Raw genomic sequence first — 23749 nt, 5'->3', positions numbered from 1 at the left:
TTCTGCATACACATTTCGTGTTTTGTTTTGTTGGGGACAGGTAGGGAATACAACTTTCAAGGGGGATGGTAGTTTCACGGCTTCTGTCTTCCGCAGAAGGCGCTATAAAAGCAAGGTCTCCCTTTAACCAGCGGCCCCCCCCTTTCGCACTTCACCGCAGCACAAACGCCCTCCATTTCCTTCCCGGATTGATTTAATTCTGCCCAGAAAGGCCCGACCCTCCCAGCGGAGAGCAGCCCCACCTCCAAATAGCTTCTCGCGATCGTTGCGACGGCCTGAGTTTTGCGTAACTTCCGGTCGCGACCCTTAGCTCCTCAGCGATTGGTCCATTTCCACAGCCTCCTGCGTTACTTCCCGGCCGGTTCCCGGAGCCGCATGTGTGGAGCAGCGTAAAGGCAGGGCTGTAGCTGGACCTCGGTGGCGGTCGGGGTGTACTCTGTCACTTTCTGCCGGACTCCGAGAGTGTGGTAGCCTCCTTTTGGGGTGAGGACCGCGCGGCTGCAGCATGGTAAGCCTCGCAGTCTCCGGGGCGGGCGCTCTGGTTTGGCAGAGGCTAGGCTGGTTCCTCTAGTGCCTGTGGCTGCTGCGGCCTGGGACTGGGAGGCTGGTATGAATATGGAGGGAAGTTGCTTGCTTCCCAGTGTCACAGTATAGGCTACCCTCACCACTCCGGGCATGCCTTGTAGTTCAGAGTGGGTCTCCCACAAGCAAGCCTCCTTGGGGAGTGGGCAGAACAGAATGGGCTATTCTTTACACGCCCCCCACCCCCGTCTGCAAACCTGTGACATGCCGCACAAACATGCCAACCTGTGCTTTCCGGGGTGGGGCAGAGAGTGGGTTCTAGTCTCTCTGGACTTTGGAGGGTAGGTTTCTGCCCATCTCTTTGCTCTGAGAAAAGAGACAGGAAGGTTGGCCCTGAAGCCAGGCAACTTAGGTAACTGGAGTAATGCTTTTTTATTTTAGAAAATCAAGGTTGGGTAGTGAAATTGTTATCGAAACTCGGCTCCTGTCCATTGTTGCTGAATACAAACAGGGAGACAGAGTTTTAGGTGAAGGAGAAAAGAAATAGCTTTATTGCTTTGCTAGGCAAAGGAGGGGAGGTTTACAGCAGGCTAATGCCCTAAAGACTGTGCCCCTTTTTGGGAGGGCATAGGAGCTGGTTTTATAGTTTGGGAGTGAAAAATAGGACCACAGGTAAGGATCAGGGTAGATGCAAGCTTTTGTTGTTTTTCAAAGCTGGTAATCTTTCTGGAATGCAGAATCCTTCATTAACATCTTCCATTTGTTGGGGTTATAGTTTTGGGGAAGAGCTCAAAGGTATTGTTATCTGTATTCCTTGAGGAAGGACTGGGACCCTACTCCAAGTTGTCTCTTGACTGCTCCTCCCTGGCATCTGCATCCACCCCCTTCCCTGATTAGCAGCTGTTTGAACCTACTTTTTGGAACTCAGGAAAGGTCATGGAGGCTGACGCTTATTCCCAAGAACAGGAAATGAGGGACACAGAAAGGCTTATGTGCCCAGGAGCCACCCAGCCCTACTCGGTTTCAAAACTAGAAGTAGAAAGGATGACGAATCTTATTAAACTTCAGCTGTTGTGTTATGGTTTCACTTAATAGTTGGTACGTGAAATGTGTACCCTGCTTGGAACTTTTCCTCACATTTTTCTGTGGCAGGCTCCTGTTTTTCTGGTTCAGCCTGTCAGGGACCTTCTCCTAGCATCCAATTTAAAGTAACCCTTGAGGAGTTCCCATTGTGGCTCAGTGGTAATGAACTGAACTAGTATCCATGAGGACGTGGTTTCGATTCCTGGCCCCGCTTAGTTGGTTAAGGATCTGGCATTGCTGTGGCTGTGGTATAAGCCTGCATCTGCAGCTCCAATTAGACCTCTAGCCTGGGAACTTCCATATGCTGCACATGCGGCCCTAAAAAGCCAAAATAAAATAACCCTTGGGTCACTTGCACATCACTGTTTTTTGTTTTTATTGTCGATTTACCTGAAATCATGTTCTTGATGATTGCTTGCTGAGAATAGGAACTTTGATTTTCTCATTGCTGTATTCCCAGCTTCTGTGACAACATCTGGCACAGAATAAGTGCCAATAAAAGTTTGTTGAGGAGTTCCTGCTGTGGTGTAGCTGGTTAAGGATCCTGCATTGCTGCAGCTGTGGCCTAGGTAACAACTGCAGCTGGGATTCAATTCCTGACCCAGGAACTTCCATATGCAGCAGGTTGGGGGTGGGAGTTTGTTGAGGAAAAGTAGCATACATTTTATTGAACACAGTTGATATTGCCTGCCCTGGAAGTACGGGTTTTAAAAAATCTGTTGATCCTTCCCATAACTTATTGAAGATGCCTATGTTAATTAGGATATTATTACTCAATGTTCTTTTGTTCTTATTTTCTTATTCTGATTCTGTTTCTTTGAAGCCTCACAGGAAGAAAAGGCCGTTTATAGAGAAGAAGAAAGCTGTGTCTTTTCACCTGGTCCACCGGAGCCAACGAGATCCTTTAGCAGCAGATGAGACTGCACCCCAGAGGGTTCTGTTGCCTACACAGAAAGTAGGTCCTGTGTTACAGCCAATTAGTTTGTGGGTGGCCTGTTGATAGTTTTTAATAAATTATGTTGGCCAACTCCTATTCTCACATAACTGTGTTCTTGGAAACAAAATCTGTAATTTAATTTTCAGTAAATATGTTCATTTTTATATCATGCATATCTGTTTTGATTGAGAGGATAATTTACCTTTATTGGAGTTTTTGTTTGTTCGTTTTTATCTTTTTAGGGCCACACCCGTGGCATTTGGAGGTTCCCAGGCTAGGGGTCAGTCAGAGCTGCAGCTGCTGGCCTACACCACAGCCACAGCAACATGGGGTCTGAGCTTTGTCTACGACCTAACCACAGCTTATGGCAATACTGGATCCTGAACCCCCTGAGCAAGGCCAGGGATTGAACCGGCTTCCTCATGGATGCTAGTTGAGTTCGTTACCACCGAGCCACAATGGGAACTCCTGGAGATGTTTAAATGAGTAGATCTTGTGAATAATGGAAGATATTTGCTCAACCATCAGCAATAATGTTACATGATGTCATTTAGGGCACAGCCATATGCTTAATCTCTGCTTTCCCTAAGAGCCTACCATTTCATAACCTTAGACCACATTTTGTCTCCTGGTCATCTCATGAAATGTAAAACTCATGAATTAGTTTTGGAAAATGCCAGAGAGCCTTTAAAAGATTGACTCGGTAATTTTCAGTCAGAGTACACTTGTTAAATGTGGGTAATGTAAAAGGAAGTGTTGGAACCCTGGCTATATTTAACTTTTTAGTAAGTCCAGTTTCTGTCGTACACTGAGCAGTTTCTTAGAATATAAATTTAAGAAATTGTACTTAACTTTCGGTGCCCCCAGTCATTTTTTTTTTTTTTTTTTAATGGCCACACCTGTGGCATATGGAAGTTCCTGAGCCAGTAATTGAATCCGAGCTGCAGCTGCAGTGGTGCTGGATCCTTTAATCCACTGTGCCAGGCAGGGGATCACACCTCTGCAGCAACCTAAGCTGGTGCCATCAGGTTCTTAACCCACCATGCCACAGCGGGAACTCCTTAGTGCCCCTCAGTCTTCTAGTCCTCCACATACATGATAGAACAGAATATGTGTGTATGTCTCTTGGCTTGAATTGTTGCACAGAAATGTCTAGTGGAAGGAGGAATTGTTTTTATTCCATTTTAAGTTTATGTGGCATTCTGTGTTTCCTGAGTTTGTCAAGAATTCTTTGTCTCATTCCTATCAGCCCAAGTTTTCATTTGCTCCTGTTCCTAAAGCTGTGCTCATTGGAACGTTCCTTGGTGCAGGTATTAATTCCATTGTGTTTATTATCCTAGATAAAAGATGAAGAAAGGCGAGCAGAGCAGAGGAAGTATGGCGTGTTCTTTGATGATGACTATGACTACCTGCAGCACCTGAAGGAACCATATGGGCCCTCGGAGCTCATTCCCACAAGTACTTTCAGTGCACTCAGCGGGGGAGATGGGAAAGAAGAAACTTCAGTAACTTCAGTAAGACTTTCTAGCAATTTAAGTGAGAGTGTATGAGAGGCGGTGAGTGACGAAACCACCATTTTTAAATCAGGGTAACCATTTGGGACAAGAAATGATGCTAGTCTGAATGAAGAGCACAAAGATAAGCCATGCCTTCACTTAAAAACACGTATGTGTGTTCATATACATGCCATCAGGAGAGAGGGAGTCACCTGGTTGTCAAAAGAAATGGCTTTTGACAGGGTTAAACTTTTAATTAGTGGATGTGGTCATTATAGATAGCACTTTTCAATAGAAGAAAGGCACCTGACAGTCTGTATGCTGAAGAGTTTAATTATTTCAGCATCATAGCTCTAAGATAGACTTAACTTTTGTGGATGTTGAGATCTTCAGCGCTTGTAGAAGCTGTAGGCAAACTTACATAGAACCAGTAGATTGAAATGAAATTCCTGTTATTCAGCAAAAATGCAGTCTGCTTTAATACTTTATTTTTTAAATATAAATGAGAGCACATGTTTATATGAAATTAGTGCTACTAATTTATGTTTTTCCATTTAATGTTAAGGATGCCCACATTGCATGTTCTTCGTTATTTTGTTTTTAATTTAGTACTAATATAGAGTAAACTTCCCTGTGAAACCTTTATATCACTTGGCATTTAAAAGAAGATGCTAATTAATGTATTGGGTTTATTGACAAAAGAGAAGAGATTAAAAAGGGCACCACTTTCCCCTGCTTCTTACTTTCCAGTCCTGTCATGATCTAGACATTCTTTTCCTTGGGAAAGATGTGATCATAGTTCCTCCAGTCCATACTTACTGCTTAAGAAAAGTCACATGGGTTAGGTTTCAGAGTTGGATACCAAAGAAGAGGTATTGACTGCACCTGTTCATTCACTCACTAGGTTGTAGCTTTCTTATGAGGCCACACATCCTACGACTGCATCTCTGTCATAACAGAACCTACTTCTATAGAACCTTCTTCCAAAAGGCTGTTAGGTCAGTAGTAGGATATTATTTTACTGACTCATTTCCTTCTATGACCCAATGAGGGAGGGGAGGTGGTCCAGTAGTGGCTCAACTTCTTTATCTTACGTAGTAAGAGAAGAAGTTTGTTGTTTTTTAGGGCCCTACATGCAGCATATGGAAGTTCGCAGGCTAGGGCTTGGGTTGGAGCTGTAGCTGCCAGCCTACACCACAGCCGCAGCAACACGGGATCCAAGATTCAAGCCACATCTGAGCTGCGTCTGCAACCTTTGCTGCAGTTCACAGCAGTGCTGGATCCTTAACCCATTGAGAGATGCCATGGATCAAATGTGTATTCCCATGGATACCAGTCGAGTTCATTTCCACCGAGCCACAATGGGAACTCCAGTAAACCAGAAATATTGAATGTGCCTTAAAAACAGAAAGTAAAACATGCAGTAAGGCAGTAGAGAAATTAGTAATGCTTGATCAGCCCCTGATTTTCACATGAAGGAAAGCCAATGTCACAGGGGAAAGCAGTTGGACAAACCCCATGTAGTTCAGAACCACCACAACTACTAAAAAAATTAGTATCTAAACTGTAATTATATATATGAGTCTTCTGTATTTATCAGTTTGAAGAATACCTCCAAATTTACAAAAGACAAGCTGATCCTCCCTTTTTTGGCGGGGCGGGGGGGGTTGGAGGGGCACGTCTGTGACATGTGGAAGTTCCTGGGCCAGGAGTTGAACCCATGACACAACAGCTTTCTGAGCTGCTGTGGTGACAATGCCAGATCCTTAATCCACTGTGCCACAAGAGAACTCCCTTTCCTTTATTTGTTAAGCCCTAGATTTCGAGGATAGATAATCACAAAGGGTATCTTGAAAAAAAACTTTTACAATTTAAAACAAAATTAATGTAACCAAAAATCATTAAATTTTGCATTTTAAGTGGTTGAAGAGTATGGTATGTGAACTATATCTAAGTAAAGCTGTTTGAAAGTAGGATTCGACAGCAGAAAGCCAGGTCTTTGGCCATGTTTATATCACCGAAAAATTCATTTTGGAGGCCATGACAGCCTACTAGATATGCACTCCTGCTCCTCAGTGGCTTCCATTAGAGCATGCTCTACCTGAGCCAGTGAGAGCGTGCACTCGGCTTTGTACCTGTTGCTACATTGAGGATGGGACAGTGGTGAGGTACGCAGAGAGCACAGAGTCATATTAGCAGCTCTTTGGTTGAAAAGATGAAGTTAAAGCATAAAGACCAGTTAGAAAATAAAGTGTCAGCACATGTTGAAGTAGGTTGTAGGGTGTAAAGAATGAGGGGGAATTCACACCAAGGAAAGTTGCAGAACACTAATCAAGAAGGGCTTCATGGAGGAGATGGGAACTGAGCTGGCCTGAAAAACTGGTGGGGGGGTTCCATTGAAAAGAGAAGGACCATTTCAGTCAGAAAGAAGGGACACAAGGTAGTATTGTGGGTCATCGTGGCCAGCACATGGGTGCTCCATAAATTACTTTGAATTATTCCAGGATGTGAAAAGCTGGACTTAGTTTACATGGAGGTTCCATTATTGAGTAACGGTATGAAATTTAGAGATTAGAGAAGACCTAGATGTTATAGAGCCTTGAAAATTTCAACAGGGGTGAACCTGTTAAAAATTCAGGAAGGTCATGTTGTGAAGTGTTAACAGAGTTTTAATCTGGCCGTGATGTGAAGACTGGACTAAGCAGAAGTTGTGGTCATCTGTGTCCTGTTAACCACGAAAAAGATGATGTCCAAAGGACAGGTGTGAAGTCACCGTATACAAGAGAGTTCAAAGGGAGATAGCAGCAGAGATGGTTTACAACCATCCCGGGATTTAAGACACCAGTTCAGGGAAAGATTGTGCATTGTCTGTGGTTTAAGGAGGAAAAGATTTTATTTTGAAATTGGAGGAGAGTGGAGTTATGAGACCTGGATTCCAATCCCAGGGCCTCACTTAACTAGTTTCAGGCAGGTACCTTTCTTAGCTTTTGTTTCTTTAAACATGCAGCTAACTCACACTGTCATGAGGATTAAGTGGAAGAATATACTGAGAAAGCTTTATGAAATATTGCAGGGAGGTTGCTCTTTGAGATAATAATGGAATACGCATGTTTAAAATACCTAACTGGAGCACAAGTGAGAGAGAAAGCAGGATATAGTTGTTTTATTTTTTTCAGACTGCCGTAACAAACTACCATAAGTTACCACTGGGTGGCTTAAAACAACAGAAATTTATTTTCTCACAATTCTAGAGGCCACAAGTCTGAAACCAGGCTCTCAGCAAGGGTGTTCCTTGGGATCTGTTCATGCCTGTCTTGTAGCTCCTCGTGGTAGCCAGCAACCCTTAGTATCTTGTGGGTGTAGTACAGTGCTGCAGTCTGCCTCCATCTTCACAGGCACTCTCCCCTGTGTGGCTTGTCTTCATGTGGCCTCCTGACAAGGACACAAGTCACTGGATTGGGTCCATTGTCTTCCATAATTAACTGTATCTGTGAGGAGCCTGTTTCCAAATAAGGTCACACTCCGAACTCCTGGGGGGACATGGATTTTGAGGGGCACGTCAACTCAGTATAGAAGTTCATCCGTATTTCTAAATAACCTAACCACTGTGTAACTTCTTTTTCAAGGCCACTGCAATTAAGTTGCCTTCGTCAGTGTTTGCATCAGAGTTTGAAGAAGATGTTGGATTGTTAAATAAAGCAGCTCCTGTTTCAGGTGTTTATAATTCTTTTAACTTTTCAAGTGGTTAGAGCTGTGTTTTACAGAAAGACGCATGTAGTAATGATAGAGTTTTTCTGTCCCTAATAAAGTGTTGAAATGATTGAGATGTGTTTGCACTCAAATTAGAGCTCATTAGGAAGGGAAGGCTGAGATCAACATCCTTTTCTTGATTGCCATCAGGTTCGTAGTCTTTAAAGTTCCTATTTGGAGAGGAAAGTGGGAAAATTGTTGGGGATCTAGCAGGGGAGTCTTAGCCTTGACCTAACCTCTTACAAAGGAATCTATGATAGCCAATTAGCCTTATATTCTTGTAGTGCAATCTTGAAAATATTTAGTCTGTTAGCTTTCAGGATTTCTTCCGAGAGCGTAGAAGTATTTTATAGAGGTTCATTTTACTGTCTTATTTCAGATGCACCAAAAATTACTTTTGTTTTTTTCAGTGCCAATACTGTATTTTAGAAAAAACACAAAAGTCCTGTTTGATATTTCCTGCTAAATTGCCTTAATTATGGATTAATGCTTGCCATGTAGCATTCGTTCATTAATTCTTCTACAGATTTTTGAGTTGCCAGTACGACAGTTTGGGTTAAAGCAGAATAAAGCATATTCTCTAACCTCAAGGAGTTCACCATCCATTGGAAAAGATCGGCATTAAATGGGAATTTTTGATTATAGTACAGATGTATAAATAATAGTGAGGCACCCCTGGAGGAACTGGGTGTGGTGTCCTAGAGGAAATGATGTCTAGATTGATTCCTTAGGTACAGCTTAGGCAGTGGATGAAGGAGGGTGGGATGGGGAGGAGGGGAGAGTCCAGACAGAGGAAACTGCAGAAGAGGAGAACGTGAATGTAGGGCCCTGCACACCTTTTAGCATGCCTGGAAGGATGGGTGAGAGTTAATATGAAATGGGGCTGGAGAGTCAAGCACCCTTTTCTCAAGGATGTTGTCATTTTACAGGTGTGAACTTGAAAGTTTTCTTTGGACTCTAAAAGAACAAATTAAACATTGGGATTTATTAAAATCTCAGTCTGAAAAGACAAAGTTTAACAGGCTACAAATACTTAAGAGTTTCTTTTAACAAGGTAGAGTTACTTCTAACAGATGAATTTAAAGTCTCTCATTTCTTCCTGTGGTTAGTAAAAGCTTTGGATTTTGCTAAATAGACACGGCTTAATATTGTAGATCTGTAATGAAAGCTTTTACCAGTGGATGCTGAAACCAGAGGCATTTTTTTTCTTTTTAAAATTTTCTTGGAGTTAACCATCCATCTCTGTGTCTATTTCTGAACTGAAATTTTTAAAGTTTTTCATCGTTTTATCCTCAGTACATAGCTGGAATCTGGCATATAGTAACTACTCAGATTATGTTAGTTAAATGAAGGAATCCTGCTTTCTTGGGAATTATTGCTCAATTTTTTGTTTTCTTTCTAGGACCTCGGCTGGATTTTGATCCTGACATTATTGCAGCTCTTGATGATGATTTTGATTTTGAGAATCCAGATAATTTGCTTGAAGATGATTTTATTCTTCAGGCTAATAAGCCAACAGAAGAGGAAGAGGGGATGGAGATACAGTACGTGTGGTTTGTTTTGAAGCAGGAATGACTTGACTCTTGGTTTGGTAGGATGGTAGCTGCTAGATGTTACAGCTGAAAGACACCTTCGAGAGCATTTAGTCTGAGACTTCTGACTTAAGACCGGAAAACGTGAGGCTTGAGGTCTTTACAAACCATCGATAGATGGGGCTAAAGTCCAGGTTGCTTGATTGCGAGTTCATTACTTTTCCAACCAAATCAGATGGGTCAAGCAGCACAGCTGTTCCTGCCTAAACAAGAATCCTGCCTGAAACACCCTCAAATTTTACTTGTGTAAAGTCACTTGGTTCTGTTGTTTCTCAAGTTGTTTTGACAGTTAATTTATGGCTCTGACTTTAGGAAATCTGATGCGGGAGATGACAGTGAGTGGGAAGATGTGGATGATGAGAAGGAAAACGGTAGTGATGACGATAACTATGACCCTGCCGGCTCATCAGACGAGGATACGTCTGCCCCTGGGAAGCCTCTTGGGGCTGTAGAAAATCACTTGTTCTGGGAGGAGGAAACAAAAAGTCGCTTTACAGATTATTCTATGACATCCTCAGTCATGAGGAGAAATGAACAGCTGACCCTGCATGATGAGAGATTTGAGAAGGTAGGGTCCCCAAATAAGTGGCCTTTTAAGACTAACACGTACAACATTTTATAACACTTGGAACGCAAAGCTACAACTTTAAGCATTAGGAAAAGCTTATGTCTTTTCCTCAAACAGACCATAAAAGCACCCATTTTAGTTTTGGAAAGAGTGTAAGTCAAAGATGGCTTATCAAACCTCCCGACTCTCCTGTTAGAATTCCGATGTTTTGATTCTGAACCTTTCTGAACACAATCCCTAAGATACATGATTTTCTTCAACCATTGGTCTGTGCATAAACAAAATTCCATTTCTTTTCCCTCCCCCCGAGTAAGGCCTCATGGAGACTAGTCGGGTTTGTTACCACTGACCCACAACGGAACTTCCTCTTTCCATTTTTTTGAGCGGTTTTCTCACTGATATATCCCATGGCCTGAAGTGATATCTGGAATATGGCAGGAGTTCAGATTGTTGAGTAAATGATGAACAAATTCCTTCAAAGTACTTCTAAGATAAAGGTTCTGACTTTGCTGCCTTTTTGCTGAGTACTCATTCCTTCTCTCCAACATAGAGGCAAATGGTTAACAGTAACCTCTTCAGGAGTTTAATCACCCCCTGCTTGTTCTTTTACAAAGCCTAGCAGTGTTAATAGCATTTGAATAATATAGTAAATGTCATCTAAACAAGAATGAAATTTATACATTAACAGGAGGCTTTTTAGTTACATGTCTTTTAGCTTGCATAATCAATGAATTTGAAAATATCTGTGAAATATTCTGAAGTGAAGATTCCTGCTTAGCATTTTGTCCTCCAAGCTGAACAGAATAACCTCCTTTCATTTTCATTTTTTAAATTGAAATATAGTTGATATGCAATATTGTATAAGGTACAGGTACACAATACAGTGTTTCACCACTTTAAGGGATATACTCCATTTACAGTTACTATAAAATAGTGGCTATATTCCCCATGCTATACAGTATATCCTCTTTTTTTTTCTTTGTCTTTTTGCCATTTCTTGGGCCACTCCTGTGGCATATGGAGGTTCCCAAGCTAGGGGTTGAATCAGGGCTGTAGCCGCCAGCCTACACCAGAGCCACATCAATGCGGGATCCAAGCCGTGTCTGCAACCTACACACAGCTCATGGCAATGCCGGATCCTTAACCCACTGAGCAAGGCCAGGGATTGAACCCTCAACCTCATGGTTCCTAGTCGGATTCGTTAACCACTGCGCCACGACAGGAACTCCAATACATATTACCAGCTAGATTGTGCCTTTTAAGCCCCTGCCCCTGCCTTGTCCCAGCCCCACCCCATCGTGTGCTCCCTGCTGGTAACCTCTATTTCTATATCTGCCATTTAAAATGAAAATGACCACTGACAAAACAAAAAGACAATCTACAGGATGGGAGATAATACTTGCAAATGATATGACTGATAAGGAATTAATAGCCAACATAATATAAACAACTCATGTAACGCAACATCAAAAAAAAAAAAAAAACAGGAGTTCCCGTCGTGGCTCAGTGGTTAACGAATCCGACTAGGAACCATGAGGTTGTGGGCTCGATCCCTGGCCTTGCTCAGTGGGTTAACGATCCGGCGTTGCTGTGAGCTGTGGTGTAGGTTGCAGACGCGGCTCGGATCCTGCGTTGCTGTGGCTCTGGCGTAGGCCAGGGGCTACAGCTCCGATTCGACCCCTAGCCTGGGAACCTCCATATGCCGCGGGAGCGGCCCAAAGAAATAGCAAAAAGACGAAAAAAAAAATCAAAAAAAAAAAAAAAGCAAACAAAACCCCACCCCAAAACCCTGGAGTTCCCTTGTGTTCTCCATATCTGTGAGTCTGTTTCTTTTTTGTTATATTCACTGGTTTGTTGTTATTTCTTAGGTCCCAAAAATCATAAGGTATTTATCTTTCTCTGACTGACTTATTTCACTTAGCATAATACGGTGCATGTTTATGTTGTTTAAATGGCAAATTTTCATTCTTTTTTATGCCCAAGTAGTATTTCAGTGTGTCCGGTGCATGCGAGCACATACCACATCTCTACACATCTGTTGATGGATATTTAGGTTGTTTCCCTATCTTGACAGTTGTAAACAATACTGCTGTTAAAATATTATGGTGCGTGGATCTTTTCAAGTTAGCATTTTTGTTTGTTTGTTTCTTTTGGATGTATACCTTGGAGTGGGATTGCTAGGTCATATGGTAGTTGTATTTTTAGTTTTTAAAGAAACCTCCATACTGTTTTCCACAGTAGCTGCATCAATTTACATTCCTATCAACAGTGTACAAGGGCTTCCTTTTCTTCACTTCCTCATCAACATGGATTTTTTTGTATTCTTTTTGGTGATTCTTTTTTCTGACAGATGTAAGGTGGTATCTCATTGTGGCTTTGGTTTGCATTTCCCTGATGATTAGCAGTGTTAAGCGTCTTTTCATGTACTGTTGACCACTTGCATTTCCTCTTTGGAAAATGTCTCTTCCAGTCTTCTGCCTATTTTTTAATCAAGTAGGTTTTTTTATTTTGGGGTGTTTGTTGTTATTTTTGGGTGGTTTTTTTTGTTTGTTTTTTGTTTTTTGCCACACCTGTGGCATGCAGAAGTTCCCGGGCAGGGGATCAAACCCAAGCCACAGCAGCAACCTGAGCTGCTGCAGTGACAGTGCCAGAACCTTGATCTGCTGTGCCCACAAGGAAACTCCAGGGTTTTGGTATGGGGTTTTTTTGGGTTGTTTTTTTTTTTTTTTTGATGTTGAGTTACATGGGCTGTTTATATTATGTTGGCTATTAATCCCTTATCAGTCATATCATTTGCAAATATTTTCTCCCATCCTGTAGGTTGTCTTTTTGTTTTGTCAGTGGTCATTTTCATATTAAATGGCAGCCTATTTTCAGTCTAGATGTCAAGAGTGCTGAGTAGAATGTCTTCCATCCACATTGTATAATTTTGGTGCTAACTCCCTAATAATATTTTGATAGTAGTTGTGATCTCATGGTAGTGCTTAAATATTGTGCAGGAGTAAAATTAATTTAACTGTAACACTGAAGTGCCATAGTCTTAATGAATACATTCATATTCTCTTTTCTCTTTATATTCAAGTTTTACGAGCAGTATGATGATGATGAAATTGGAGCTCTGGATAATGCTGAATTGGAAGGTTCCATTCAAGTAGATGGCAGTCGCTTAGAGAAAATTTTGAATGACTACTATAAAGAGAAGGCAGAGAAGTATGGTGACTTTTCCTTGATTGCTTGCTTTTTTTCATTTTCAAATAAAGTCTAAATCTAGAAAATTAAATCAGTCAGAATCCATATTTAGAAGATGGTACATTTTCCTTAACCTTTGGCCCACGTTTTGATATAAAGTATTCTGATGCTGACTATACCAGGGGTGGGAATGTACTGAGAACCACTCTCTCAATAGCTTTGATTTAAGAGTCCTGATGGAATAACTGAGAATTAGAGTACAAGGTCACATTCCACTTGGAGGATGAGATGGTGCTTCTGGCCTCTTTGGCTGAAGAATTATTCTGACTTTTAAGTATATACTCTCTTCATCTTCCTGAAAAGGTGTTCTGAGAAGTAGATCAGGGTTTGTCTCTCTAGCCTGATGAGCATAACTTTCCAGCCACATATTTGGTAAATCATCATCCACATCAAGGTGATTTCTCTGAGAGAAACTAATGAGGTGTTTACATCTGCTAGAAACGCCCGATGTTCCGTGATCACTATCATGTGTAGGTCCTCGAGCAGGGCAAGGGCTATATTCTTTGAGTGAATTATTTGAATACTTTGAAGAGGCATGTAGGCTAGTGGTTATAATGCTTTAAAAAAAGATTATGTTATATAGGAAAGCCACCATCTTGTATGATGTGTTAAAACCTTGCAAGGATGCAGATAAGTTTTTCCTTCCTGTCAGCAGTATGAATGTCCACACCTGCTGTGGGGGAGAGGCAGGGCTGAGTAGAGCTCATTTTGACAGGAAGTGACAAATGGGGCAAATAAGTTTGTGGATCTAAAAAAAAATACTGTTTGCTTAGCTCTTTTAGTGCAGTTTTGTAACATAGTATAATAATTGGTGGCTTTTTTTTTTCCTCCTTTACCCCCTCATCTGCCTGTCTTCGTTACTGAAAACTCAACCAAAAGTTGTATAAAACTGAATACTCTTGAACCCTTCGAGGATCAGGGCCTGCCAGTGAATGAACTTGAGGGGTCTGAGGAAGAAGAGATTGTTACTGTAGTTCTTGAAGAAGCCAAAGAGAAGTGGGATTGTGAATCTATATGTAGTAAGTATCTTATTGTCCATTTTACTGCTAAAAGTATGATAGTAATTTTAAAGTAGTGAGTACATCAACTTTTTGAGAAAGGACATATTTCGTAAAAATGATTTGCAAAAAGTAATATTTCTGTTACTAAGTTGTAGACAATTTATTTTTTATTTTTTATTTTTTTTGCCTTTTCTAGGGCCACTCCTGCAGCATATGGAGGTTACCAGGCTAGGGATTGAATAAGAGCTATAGCCGCTGGTCTACACCAGAGCCACAGCAGCGCAGGATCCGAGCTGCGTCTGCAACCTACACCACAGCTCACAGCAAGCCAGATCCTTAACCCCCTGAGCAAGGCCAGGGATCAAACCTGCAACCTCATGGTTCCTAGTCAGATTCATTAACCACTGAGCCATGACTGGAACTCCGAATTGTAGACAGTTTAAAAGCACAAGAGAGACTCCATTGTTATTTTGAACTATGAAAACACTAAAGTCAAGAGTAAAAATTCAGTGATGTCTTCTGCACTGAAAGTACTTATTCATACATAATTTTGTTTGTGTGTTTTTTTAAGGTACATACTCAAATTTATATAACCATCCACAGCTTATCAAGTATCAACCGAAGGTAAGTCCTAGTGTCCTGAGCTATTTTGTTTTTAAATTTTTATTTATTTATTTTTGGTCATGCTTGCAGCATGCAGAAGTTTGCAGGCCAGGAATGGAACCCAAACCATAGCACTGACAATGCCGAATCCTTAACCACTAGGCCACCAGGCAATTTCTTGAGTTATTTTATTTACTTTATTTATTTACTTATTTTTTTGCTTTTTAGGGCCACACCCACAACATAGGGAAGTTCCCAGGCCAGGGTCTAATGGAGCTTCAGCTGCCAGTCTATGCCACAGCCACAGCAACGTGGGATCCATTGCTGCAACCTATATACCACAGGTCATGGCAATGCCAGATCCCCAACCTTCTGAGTGAGGCCAGGAATCGAATCCTCATCGTCATGGATACTAGTCAGATTCATTTCGGCTGTACCACAAAGGGAACTCCTCCATGAGCTATTTTAAATGTACAGTTCAGGAAGTGGGAGTGTACAAATTTTTTTCTCACAGTAGCTTTACCCTTTTGTGGCTTGCAACACCATTATGAAAAGCAACAAAAATGTGCCATTAGCTGTGTTTTAACAGGAATGGAAAATAACCCTAATGGTATTTTATCTTCCAGCCCAAACAAATCCGACTGTCTTCTAAAACAGGAATACCTCTGGATGTCTTACCTAAGAAAGGACTCACAGCAAAGCAAGTTGAACGAATGCAGATGATTAATGACAGTGATCTGCCTAAGGTGTCAACCCAACCACGTTCTAAAAATGAAAGCAAAGAAGATAAAAGAGCAAGAAAACAAGCTATAAAAGAAGAGCGCAGGGTAAAGTAATTCTCTCAGATGTGAGATTTCGATGAGCACAGGTGGTCATGGGGGTTTTCTTTTGCAGTTCCTCTACATCAGTGTGAAGATTTGAATAACATGAATGTCTTCTCGCACAGGAACGGAGAGTGGAGAAGAAAGCTAACAAATTAGCCTTCAAACTGGAGAAGAGAAGGCAGGAGAAAGAGCTTCTGAACTTGAAGAAAAATGTTGAGGGTCTAAAGCTATGACAGCGGAACATGAGGATAAGATGCATTCCTCCTTAAGGGCTCCTTGTTATGTTCAGTAATGAAGGAGGATCTTCAAAGAGATAGAGCTGTTTGATCTGCCGTTTTTACAGGCAGGTATTGAAAAGAAAACAATACAGTGTTTATACCAGCAAGTTTTCTCTGCCAGCTGTCTGGTAAATATGGTAATATTTTAAAATTTAGTATTATACGCTTACATTTTCTCTGAAATAAATGACTTCATGTACATGAAATGTTTGGATAAATTAAAGGAAATGTCTTCATAACTTAAATGGAATTGATTTGTTCTTCATTTATTTGTATGGGTTGTCCCAGTTGCCTTTTGCAGATGTTCTCAAATATTTCTTTGAAAGCTTTCCACTCCTTTTCAGAAGTTAAGTGGTTTAATTTGCTGTATGTAGAAAAGCAACCAAGTTAAAAACCCAAATTTGAAATAGAGTGGCAAAAAATTTTCCTTGAGAAAGTTTGACTGGTAGGAAGCTCTTTCCCCTTGCTGTGTACAAAAGCTTATTTCAAAAGGAAGGTAAAACAATATTGAGGTTGTTGGGAATCAATTACTGGCTGACTTTTTTTTTTTTTTTTTGGAGTTTAGGAACAGTGAAGACAGGAAACAGCAGAAATAATCAAGAAAACTTCCTTGGCTTCTTTGAGTACCTGGCTTAAAATCTGAAATATTTACTTCAGTTTAAACTAGAAAGTTTGTCTTTTCAACATTATTTAATGCTTGGAACCATTCATACTTGATTTAAAAACATAGTTGAAAACTTTCCCGGTTTTTTGATGAGATTTTTTTAACTTCTTAACTTTTTTGAGGCTCAAGCAATGACACCATCACCATTGTTAATTATTTGGTAAACTGTGACTTTCTTGCAGCAGGCGAGTTGTTAGTGACCCTTGTTCAGGTGTCCATGACTAATGTGTTGTGATCTGGACTGTCTGGAAAACTGTTGGTCTGAGCTGGGTACCAAATGGCTGAGGCAGAACCATTTTTAGCAGGTGAGCTGCATTTGCTATCTAAAGTATCAGAAAGTGTCTTCATCTATAATTCCTTTATGGCTTTTCCTAAGCTGATAGTTGTTAATCTTGTCCTATAAATTTTCAATTCTAAATATAAGCAATTACTGTAGAATTTTTTAAAAAGAGTTGTGAAAAACAATAGCATTAGGTACTCTACCAGCATTAATACCAAAAAACTCAGCTGAAAACCTTGTCATTACAGAAGTAGAATGCTGGAGATTATGTATTTAAATGCCAACCTGCAGAAGCAAAGGGCCAAATAATGGTATATGTTGGTGTTGGGAATGTACTAAACCCTAAAGATATTGACCGTTTATTTTGGTAGCTCTTTCAATTGAAGGTTCTTAAAACAAGCAAGAATCTTATAGATGTGGAATGTTACTTGAACCTGGTGCTATTCAGGTGCCTGTCTTTGGAGCTTCTAATTTCACCACACCTTACCCTAATGGCTTAAGCGATCATATTACATATTTTGCAGTCAAGAGAATGTGACTGAAAACTGCTGCTCTGGTAAAGCATGTTATGATTTAGGCTATTTATCCTCCAAATGTAAAGATCCTGATTTTATTCTGTAGAAAAAGTTCTTATATAGTATTTTGCATTATTTCATAACATTTTGGAATATTTATGATGTGAGTCATATGTAAATAATGGTTGGGAACTTAAGCTCCATGCTAAATGTTGGGTGTCCAGAGCAATGAGAGGGTTTTGCCCTCAAGGATGCATCATTGTCTTAGGAGGCAGGGTGTGTGGAACAAAAATATAACTAGCAATGCCAAGTCACTGTGATAAGTACCTCTTGAAATGAAGATCTCAGTACTTGCTGTTCTCCCTGAAGTGCTCTTGCTGCAAATAAATCTTCCTTAAGGATGGTGCTCAGTTGTCACCTCCCTTATAAACTTTTCCATGACCATGTAATTAAAAATAGCACAAATATCCCTCCTCTGCATTCTTATTCTCCTTTCCTGCTTTACGTTCTCCATAGCACCTATTAGTATCTGCAATTTTTCTTGTTTTTCAGTCTCAAACAAACTGAGAGCAGGTTATTTTTGTTTACTGCTTTATCCCTGGGGTCTAGAACAGAGCTTGATATTTGGTAAATGACCACTAAGTAGTATAAAATGAATGGATAATTGGGACAGATATTTCAGAAAGGAATTGCTTAAACTTCGAGAAAAGACTTTCTTAAACTTGGTACAAAAGGACCTAGACTCAAGCATTAGCCAGAAAGAAGGCCTCAGGTATCCCAGACAGGGAGCGAAATCATGAAGAATTTGGACCTATTTTGTTTTAAGTACTGGATGATTGATACATAATTACTTTTTTAGATAGTTTGACTTGTAAAATAAGTTATAAAGTAAGTATCAAAATTATTACTACTTGGGAATATTACCTGTGATGCCTTGTATCCATACCTCCTTTGTGATGTCATCAAATCACCTAAGGTAACAGATAGAACTTCAATTGTCTGTAACTTTCTTGTTGGATTGGATTAGCAATTTTTTTTTTTTTTTTTTTTTCTTCTTAGGGCCACATCCTTGGCATGTGGAAGTTCCCAGGCTAGGGGTTGAATCAGCTGCAGCTGCCAGCATACACCACAGCCACAGCAATGCCAGATCCAAGCCGCATCTGTGACCTACACCACAGCTCATGGCAATGCCAAATCCTTAACCCACTGACAGGCCAGGGATCGAACCTACAACCTCTTGGATCCTAGTCTGGCTCATTCACCACTGAGCCACGAAGGGAACTCTGGATTGTATGTTGACACTAGTATGTTTTATCCAGTTTGTTTCAGTTAAAGGTCAAAAGAAGGTACAATGATCTAATGACCTTTATATATTTATATATTATGATTTTTTTTCATTATAGTTGGTTTACAGTGTTCTATCAATTATCTGCTGTACAGCATGGTGACCCAGTTACACATACATGTACAGATTCTTTTTTCTCACATTATCACGCTCTGTCATAGTTCCCAGTGCTACACAGCAGGATCTCATTGCTTATTCATTCCAAAGTTAATAGTCTACATCTATTAACCCCAAGTTCCCAATCCGTCCCATTCCTTCCTCTCCCCCTTGGCAACCACAAGTCTATTCTCCAAGTCCATGATTTTCTTTTCTGTTGACCTTTTAGTTCCATTGTGAAACTTAAAGGGGAATGTATAATAAAACAAACATTACCCACTATTCAAGTGAAGAAGTAGAACAGGTTATTCAAGTTAAGAAATAGAACACAGAAGCCACTTGTAGGTTCATCCTCAATTTCAATTTATCCTTTCCCTTGGGTAATTCTTACAAACTATCTAGACTTTTATATTAATCATCACCTGCATGGTATCCCTGTAAACACAATATCTTGTTTAGTTTTGAGCAAATGAGAAGCATAAATCTAGCTCAGGGCAGTATTTGCTACCATTTGATCAAGGCATCCTCTCAAGGATGAGCCAAATAGTCTCTGAGTCTGACTTTAGCTCCTAGAGTTTACAAGAGCCCCATATGGAAATGTCAGTGAGCCAGGTGATGAGTGAGTCCCGGGGACACAAGTCACCACAGTTGGGGCATCCTGTATCTCCTGCCAAAATAGGCTTAGTGGCTGTATGCTCATTTTGTGTTTTCAACTGCTGCACTACTGTGACCTCTCTACATCTCAGGAGTTAGGTGCAGAACCTTGCTGTGGAATGAAGTGAGTGTCCTCAGCTGATCTAGACAATCAGAGTATGAAGGGAGCCAGATATAGATATAGGACATGCTATTCTCACGTTACAAAGGCAGTGAATATCTAGGTTGTGACAGCCTTCAGCATATCTGTGTCTTTAGTCATAAACCTCGAGTCTGAACTGTTTGCTGTCTAGTTCTGGTGCCCAGCTATTATTCTGGGGATCCCCTTCTTTCCCTCCTGGGTGTTGAATTGCCTATTTACTGTTACTTTTATTCACCTTGTTGTGGAGCATATCCTCCAGTAATTTGGGGTTTTTTGGGTTTCTTTTTTAACTTTTTTTGTCTGTTAGGGCCACACCCACGGCAAATGATGGTTCCTAGGCTAGGGGTCCAATCGGAACTGTAGCTGCTGGCCTACACCACAGCAATGCAGGATCCGAGCCGAATCTGTGACCTACACCACAGCTTATGGTAGTGCTGGATCCTTAACTGAGAAAGGCCAAGGATGGAACCAGCGTCCTCATGGATACTAGTCGTGTTCATTAACCACTGAGCTGCGATGGAACTCCCTCCTCCAATACTTTGTGAGACAGAGTACATGGGATGTAAATTTTTTGAAAGCTTGCATGTCTGGAATTGTATTCTACCCCCCACCATTTGATTGATAGCTTGGCTGGGTATAAAACACCAGGTTGTAGATAATTTTTCCTCAGAAATTTAGAGAATTTCCCCCCATTTAGTTCGATTTTTAGTGAATCTGAAACCATTCTGATTTGTGATACTTTGGTGGGTTTTTTGTTTTTTGTTTCTTGTTTTTTGTTTTTTTTGGTCTTTTGTCTTTTTAGGGCCACATGTATGGCATATGGAGGTTCCCAGGCTAGGGGTCTAATCAGAGCTACAGCTGCCAGCCTACACCACAGCCACAGCAACGCCAGATCCAAGCTGCTTCTGTGACCTACACCACAGCTCATGGCAACGCCAGATCCTTAACCCACTGAGAGAGGCCAGGGATCAAACACGCAACCTCATGGTTCCTAGTTGGATTCATTTCTGCTGTGCTATGAGGGATTCCTTATACTTTGTATGTTACTTTTTTTTCTTCTTACTTTTTTTTTTCTTCTCCATGTTGGTAGAATCTCTCCAGTGTTCTGAAATTGTACTATGACAGTGATTGTTACAAATCTGTTTTTATTTGTGCTAGGTCCTCTCAACCAGGAGGCCTGTGTCCTTTGACTTCTGGAAATAGTTTAAAATTATTTTTATATTCTTCATTGCATTTTCACCTTTTCTCTCCGAACTATTACTTTGGAGTAGGACCTCCTGGACAGGTATTACGTTTTTCTCCATTTCTATGCCATTTTACTCTGATTTTTTGGGAGATTTCTCTATAATTGTATCTTCCAACCTTGTATTGAGTTTTTCATTTCTCTTGAAGGCTTTTAAGTTCTAAAGAGCTTTAGCTTTCTCTTTGGTTTGCTTTGGGCTTACATACTGGAGACTTTGCCCAGATCTTTGGAAATTCCTGACCATGTTTTAAGATTGGAGGAAGAAATACTGGAAACTGGATGGGTGGCATTTGATGATTTTGAGCTTTTATTGTAGGGTGGTCTGGGTAAGCTGTTTGAGAATCTCTAAAGTCAGTGTCTTTAGATCTTTCCCCATGGAATGATTATATTCCCAGGGAAGCTTTCATTCTGCCTTGAGAATAAGGGTCTGGCAGGCAGAATTTTGAGAGCTAAGTGAAAGAAGGTGGGCGTGGGATATTCTCTGCTTTCAGCATTACTGTTCCTGAGATTAATCACTAGATTATACACACACATATGTATATATGTACATATACAGTTAATCCTCATTAATCATGGGTTCCCTATTTGTAAATTTGTCTACTCACTAAAATTTGTAACCCTAAATTGGTACTCAGGGTGCTCTCATGTGTTCTCGGACATGCACATGGCAGTTACGAAGTTGAGTCTCCCACACACACGTTCCCAGCTAAGGCAGAACAAGGTGATGATCTGTCATTCTTGTTTCAGGTCTTATACTATAAACAAGTGTCCTTTTTACAGTCTACTTAATGCCATGCTTTTCATATTTTTGCACTTTTTCTTGATGATTTCACTGTTTAACATGGCTCCCACGCATAGTGTTGAAAGTCTGTCATCTAGTGTTTCTAAGTGCAAGAAGGCTGTGTTGTGCCTTATGGAGAAAACATATCTGTTAGATAATCGTGCAAGCATGAGTTAGTGTGGTTGGCTGTGAATCCAGTGTTATTGAGTCAATAATATATGTATTTAAACAAGGTGTCTTTAAACAGAAATACACAAAACAAGGTTGTGTGTTGATAGGTTGATTAAAAAAATGTTACGATCCAGAAGTTCACAGGAGCCTAACTTTGTATTTCCCCTAAGAATAGTGAGTGAGTGAGTCAGTGTTTGCTCATTTTGTGCTTGTAGGGACTTATGGAATAAAACTAGCAAAATAATGAGAATCAACCATGTATATGTGTATATAACTGTCTGTATCTGCCTACCCATGCCTTCAGGGGTGCCCTGTGTTGATTCATGCACAGACCTCCTCTCTTTCCTTTCTGGAAAGTAGACTTCTGCTACAGCTGGAGAAAGACAATCACCCAGGGGGTGTGGGGGTGAAGGGGGGGTTCTTGGAATCTTCCCCTCTCTTTAGAAAACTTTCATCCTGATCCTCCACGTTTTAGCAGTTTCTTCTTCCTCCTCATGTATCCTGTCCCTGTGTCAGAGGTTTGTGCTGCTCCAGGGGGTTCTCTGATCTTGATGGTTTCTGCAGTGCAAATCTGGATTGTCGTGTTTGTTCTACTATCAGTTTGGGAAGTGGATTTTGATGAAGTTTTATGTCCTCCAAGTTAGTTGTTATGTCTGTCAGCTTTCCAGATTCCAGTTTTTTATTCTTGTTCTCTTTCCCCCCTGTCCTTGTGGTTCTCCATGTTTTTATGTCCATATACTGTAGTTTTTTTGGGGGGAGCAAAAATAAAATGGAGTATTCTCTCTATTGTCCCAACTCAGTCTCAATTCCCTTTCTTGTTTTATAACTCATGTTCCTGAGACAATAAGTTTTGGTCAGTATGCCACCCCCTATGCCATAGAGCCCTGGAAGATGTTAATATTGCTAATTGCATGTTCTGGACTGCAAAGGACTTAAGACTTTTTTGACTCACTGACAACTAAGTGAGAAAATGTCTCCCTTTTTCCTTCTCTACAATGCCTTTATAAGGAAATGTGGGTTGGTAGGTATCTCTACAAAGCATTCTTAACTTCCAGCTCAGAAAGAGAATGTCTCCAAAGAAGACATACAGATGACCAAAAAACACATGAAAAGATGTTCAACATCACTTATTATTAGAGAAATGCAAGTCAAAACCACTCTGAGGTACCATCTTACACCAGGCAGAATGGCCATCATCAAAAAGTCTACAAACAGTAAGTGCTGGAGAGGGTGTGGAGAAAAAGGAACTCTATTACACTGTTGGTGGGATTGTAAATTGGTGCAACCACTGTGGAAAACAGTATGGAGATTCATGAGAAAACTAAAAATAAAACTACCATTTGATCCAGCAATCCCACTCCTGGGCATCTATCCAGAGAAAACCATGACTCGAAAAGACACATGTACTCCAAAAACTGCTCGTTGCAGCACTATTTGCAATAACCAAGACATGGAAACAGCCTAAATGTCCATCGACAGAGGAGTGGATCAAGATGTGGTACATATACATAATGGAATATTACTCAGCCATTAAAAGGAATGAAATACCAGCATTTTTAGCAACATGGATGGACCTGGAAATTATCATGCTAAGTGAAGTCAGCCGTACAATGAGACACCAACATCAAACGCTTTCACTGACGTGGAATTTGAAAAAAAGGTCAGACAACTTATTTGCAGAATGGATGCTGACTCAGACATTGAAAAACTTACAATCTCCGGAGGAGACAGTTTGGAGTGGGGGAATGTGCTTGGGTTATGGGATGGAAATCCTGTGAAATTGGATTGTTATGATCATTATACAACTACAGATGTGATAAATTCATTTGAATAATAAAAAAAAAATGTCTCATTCTCATAGAATTTTTTCCAGTTTCATTACAGGCATAATCCTCTCCAGGTTTCTTATAAAATTTTTGAACTGAGATCTTTCTAATGCTTATTTTTTTCATTGT

General features: G+C 40.5%; 2 protein-coding genes across 2 annotated transcripts in view; both read left to right on the top strand.

Annotated features, from left to right (window-relative positions):
• On the top strand, positions 334–23637 carry LTV1 (LTV1 ribosome biogenesis factor). Its single transcript, XM_021087123.1, has 11 exons — positions 334–508; positions 2429–2560; positions 3883–4056; positions 7665–7752; positions 9191–9332; positions 9693–9948; positions 13031–13158; positions 14077–14216; positions 14770–14822; positions 15428–15628; positions 15748–23637. The coding sequence occupies exons 1-11, from the start codon at positions 506–508 to the stop codon at positions 15856–15858; spliced, it is 1428 nt and encodes a 475-aa protein (XP_020942782.1). The 5' UTR covers positions 334–505; the 3' UTR covers positions 15859–23637.
• The window catches only part of ZC2HC1B (zinc finger C2HC-type containing 1B), a 40783-nt gene continuing 33822 nt past the window's right edge, over positions 16789–23749 (top strand). The window contains exon 1 of the mRNA XM_021087130.1: positions 16789–16872. Within this exon, the coding sequence (XP_020942789.1) occupies positions 16845–16872 (28 nt within the window). The 5' untranslated portion in view covers positions 16789–16844. The remainder of the gene's footprint in view (positions 16873–23749) is intronic.

This window comes from Sus scrofa, chromosome 1 (assembly GCF_000003025.6).
Source record: "Sus scrofa isolate TJ Tabasco breed Duroc chromosome 1, Sscrofa11.1, whole genome shotgun sequence".
In the NCBI taxonomy this organism is placed as follows: domain Eukaryota; kingdom Metazoa; phylum Chordata; class Mammalia; order Artiodactyla; family Suidae; genus Sus; species Sus scrofa.
Note: the sequence above shows the minus strand (reverse complement) of the source record. Positions and strands in the feature narration are given on the sequence as shown.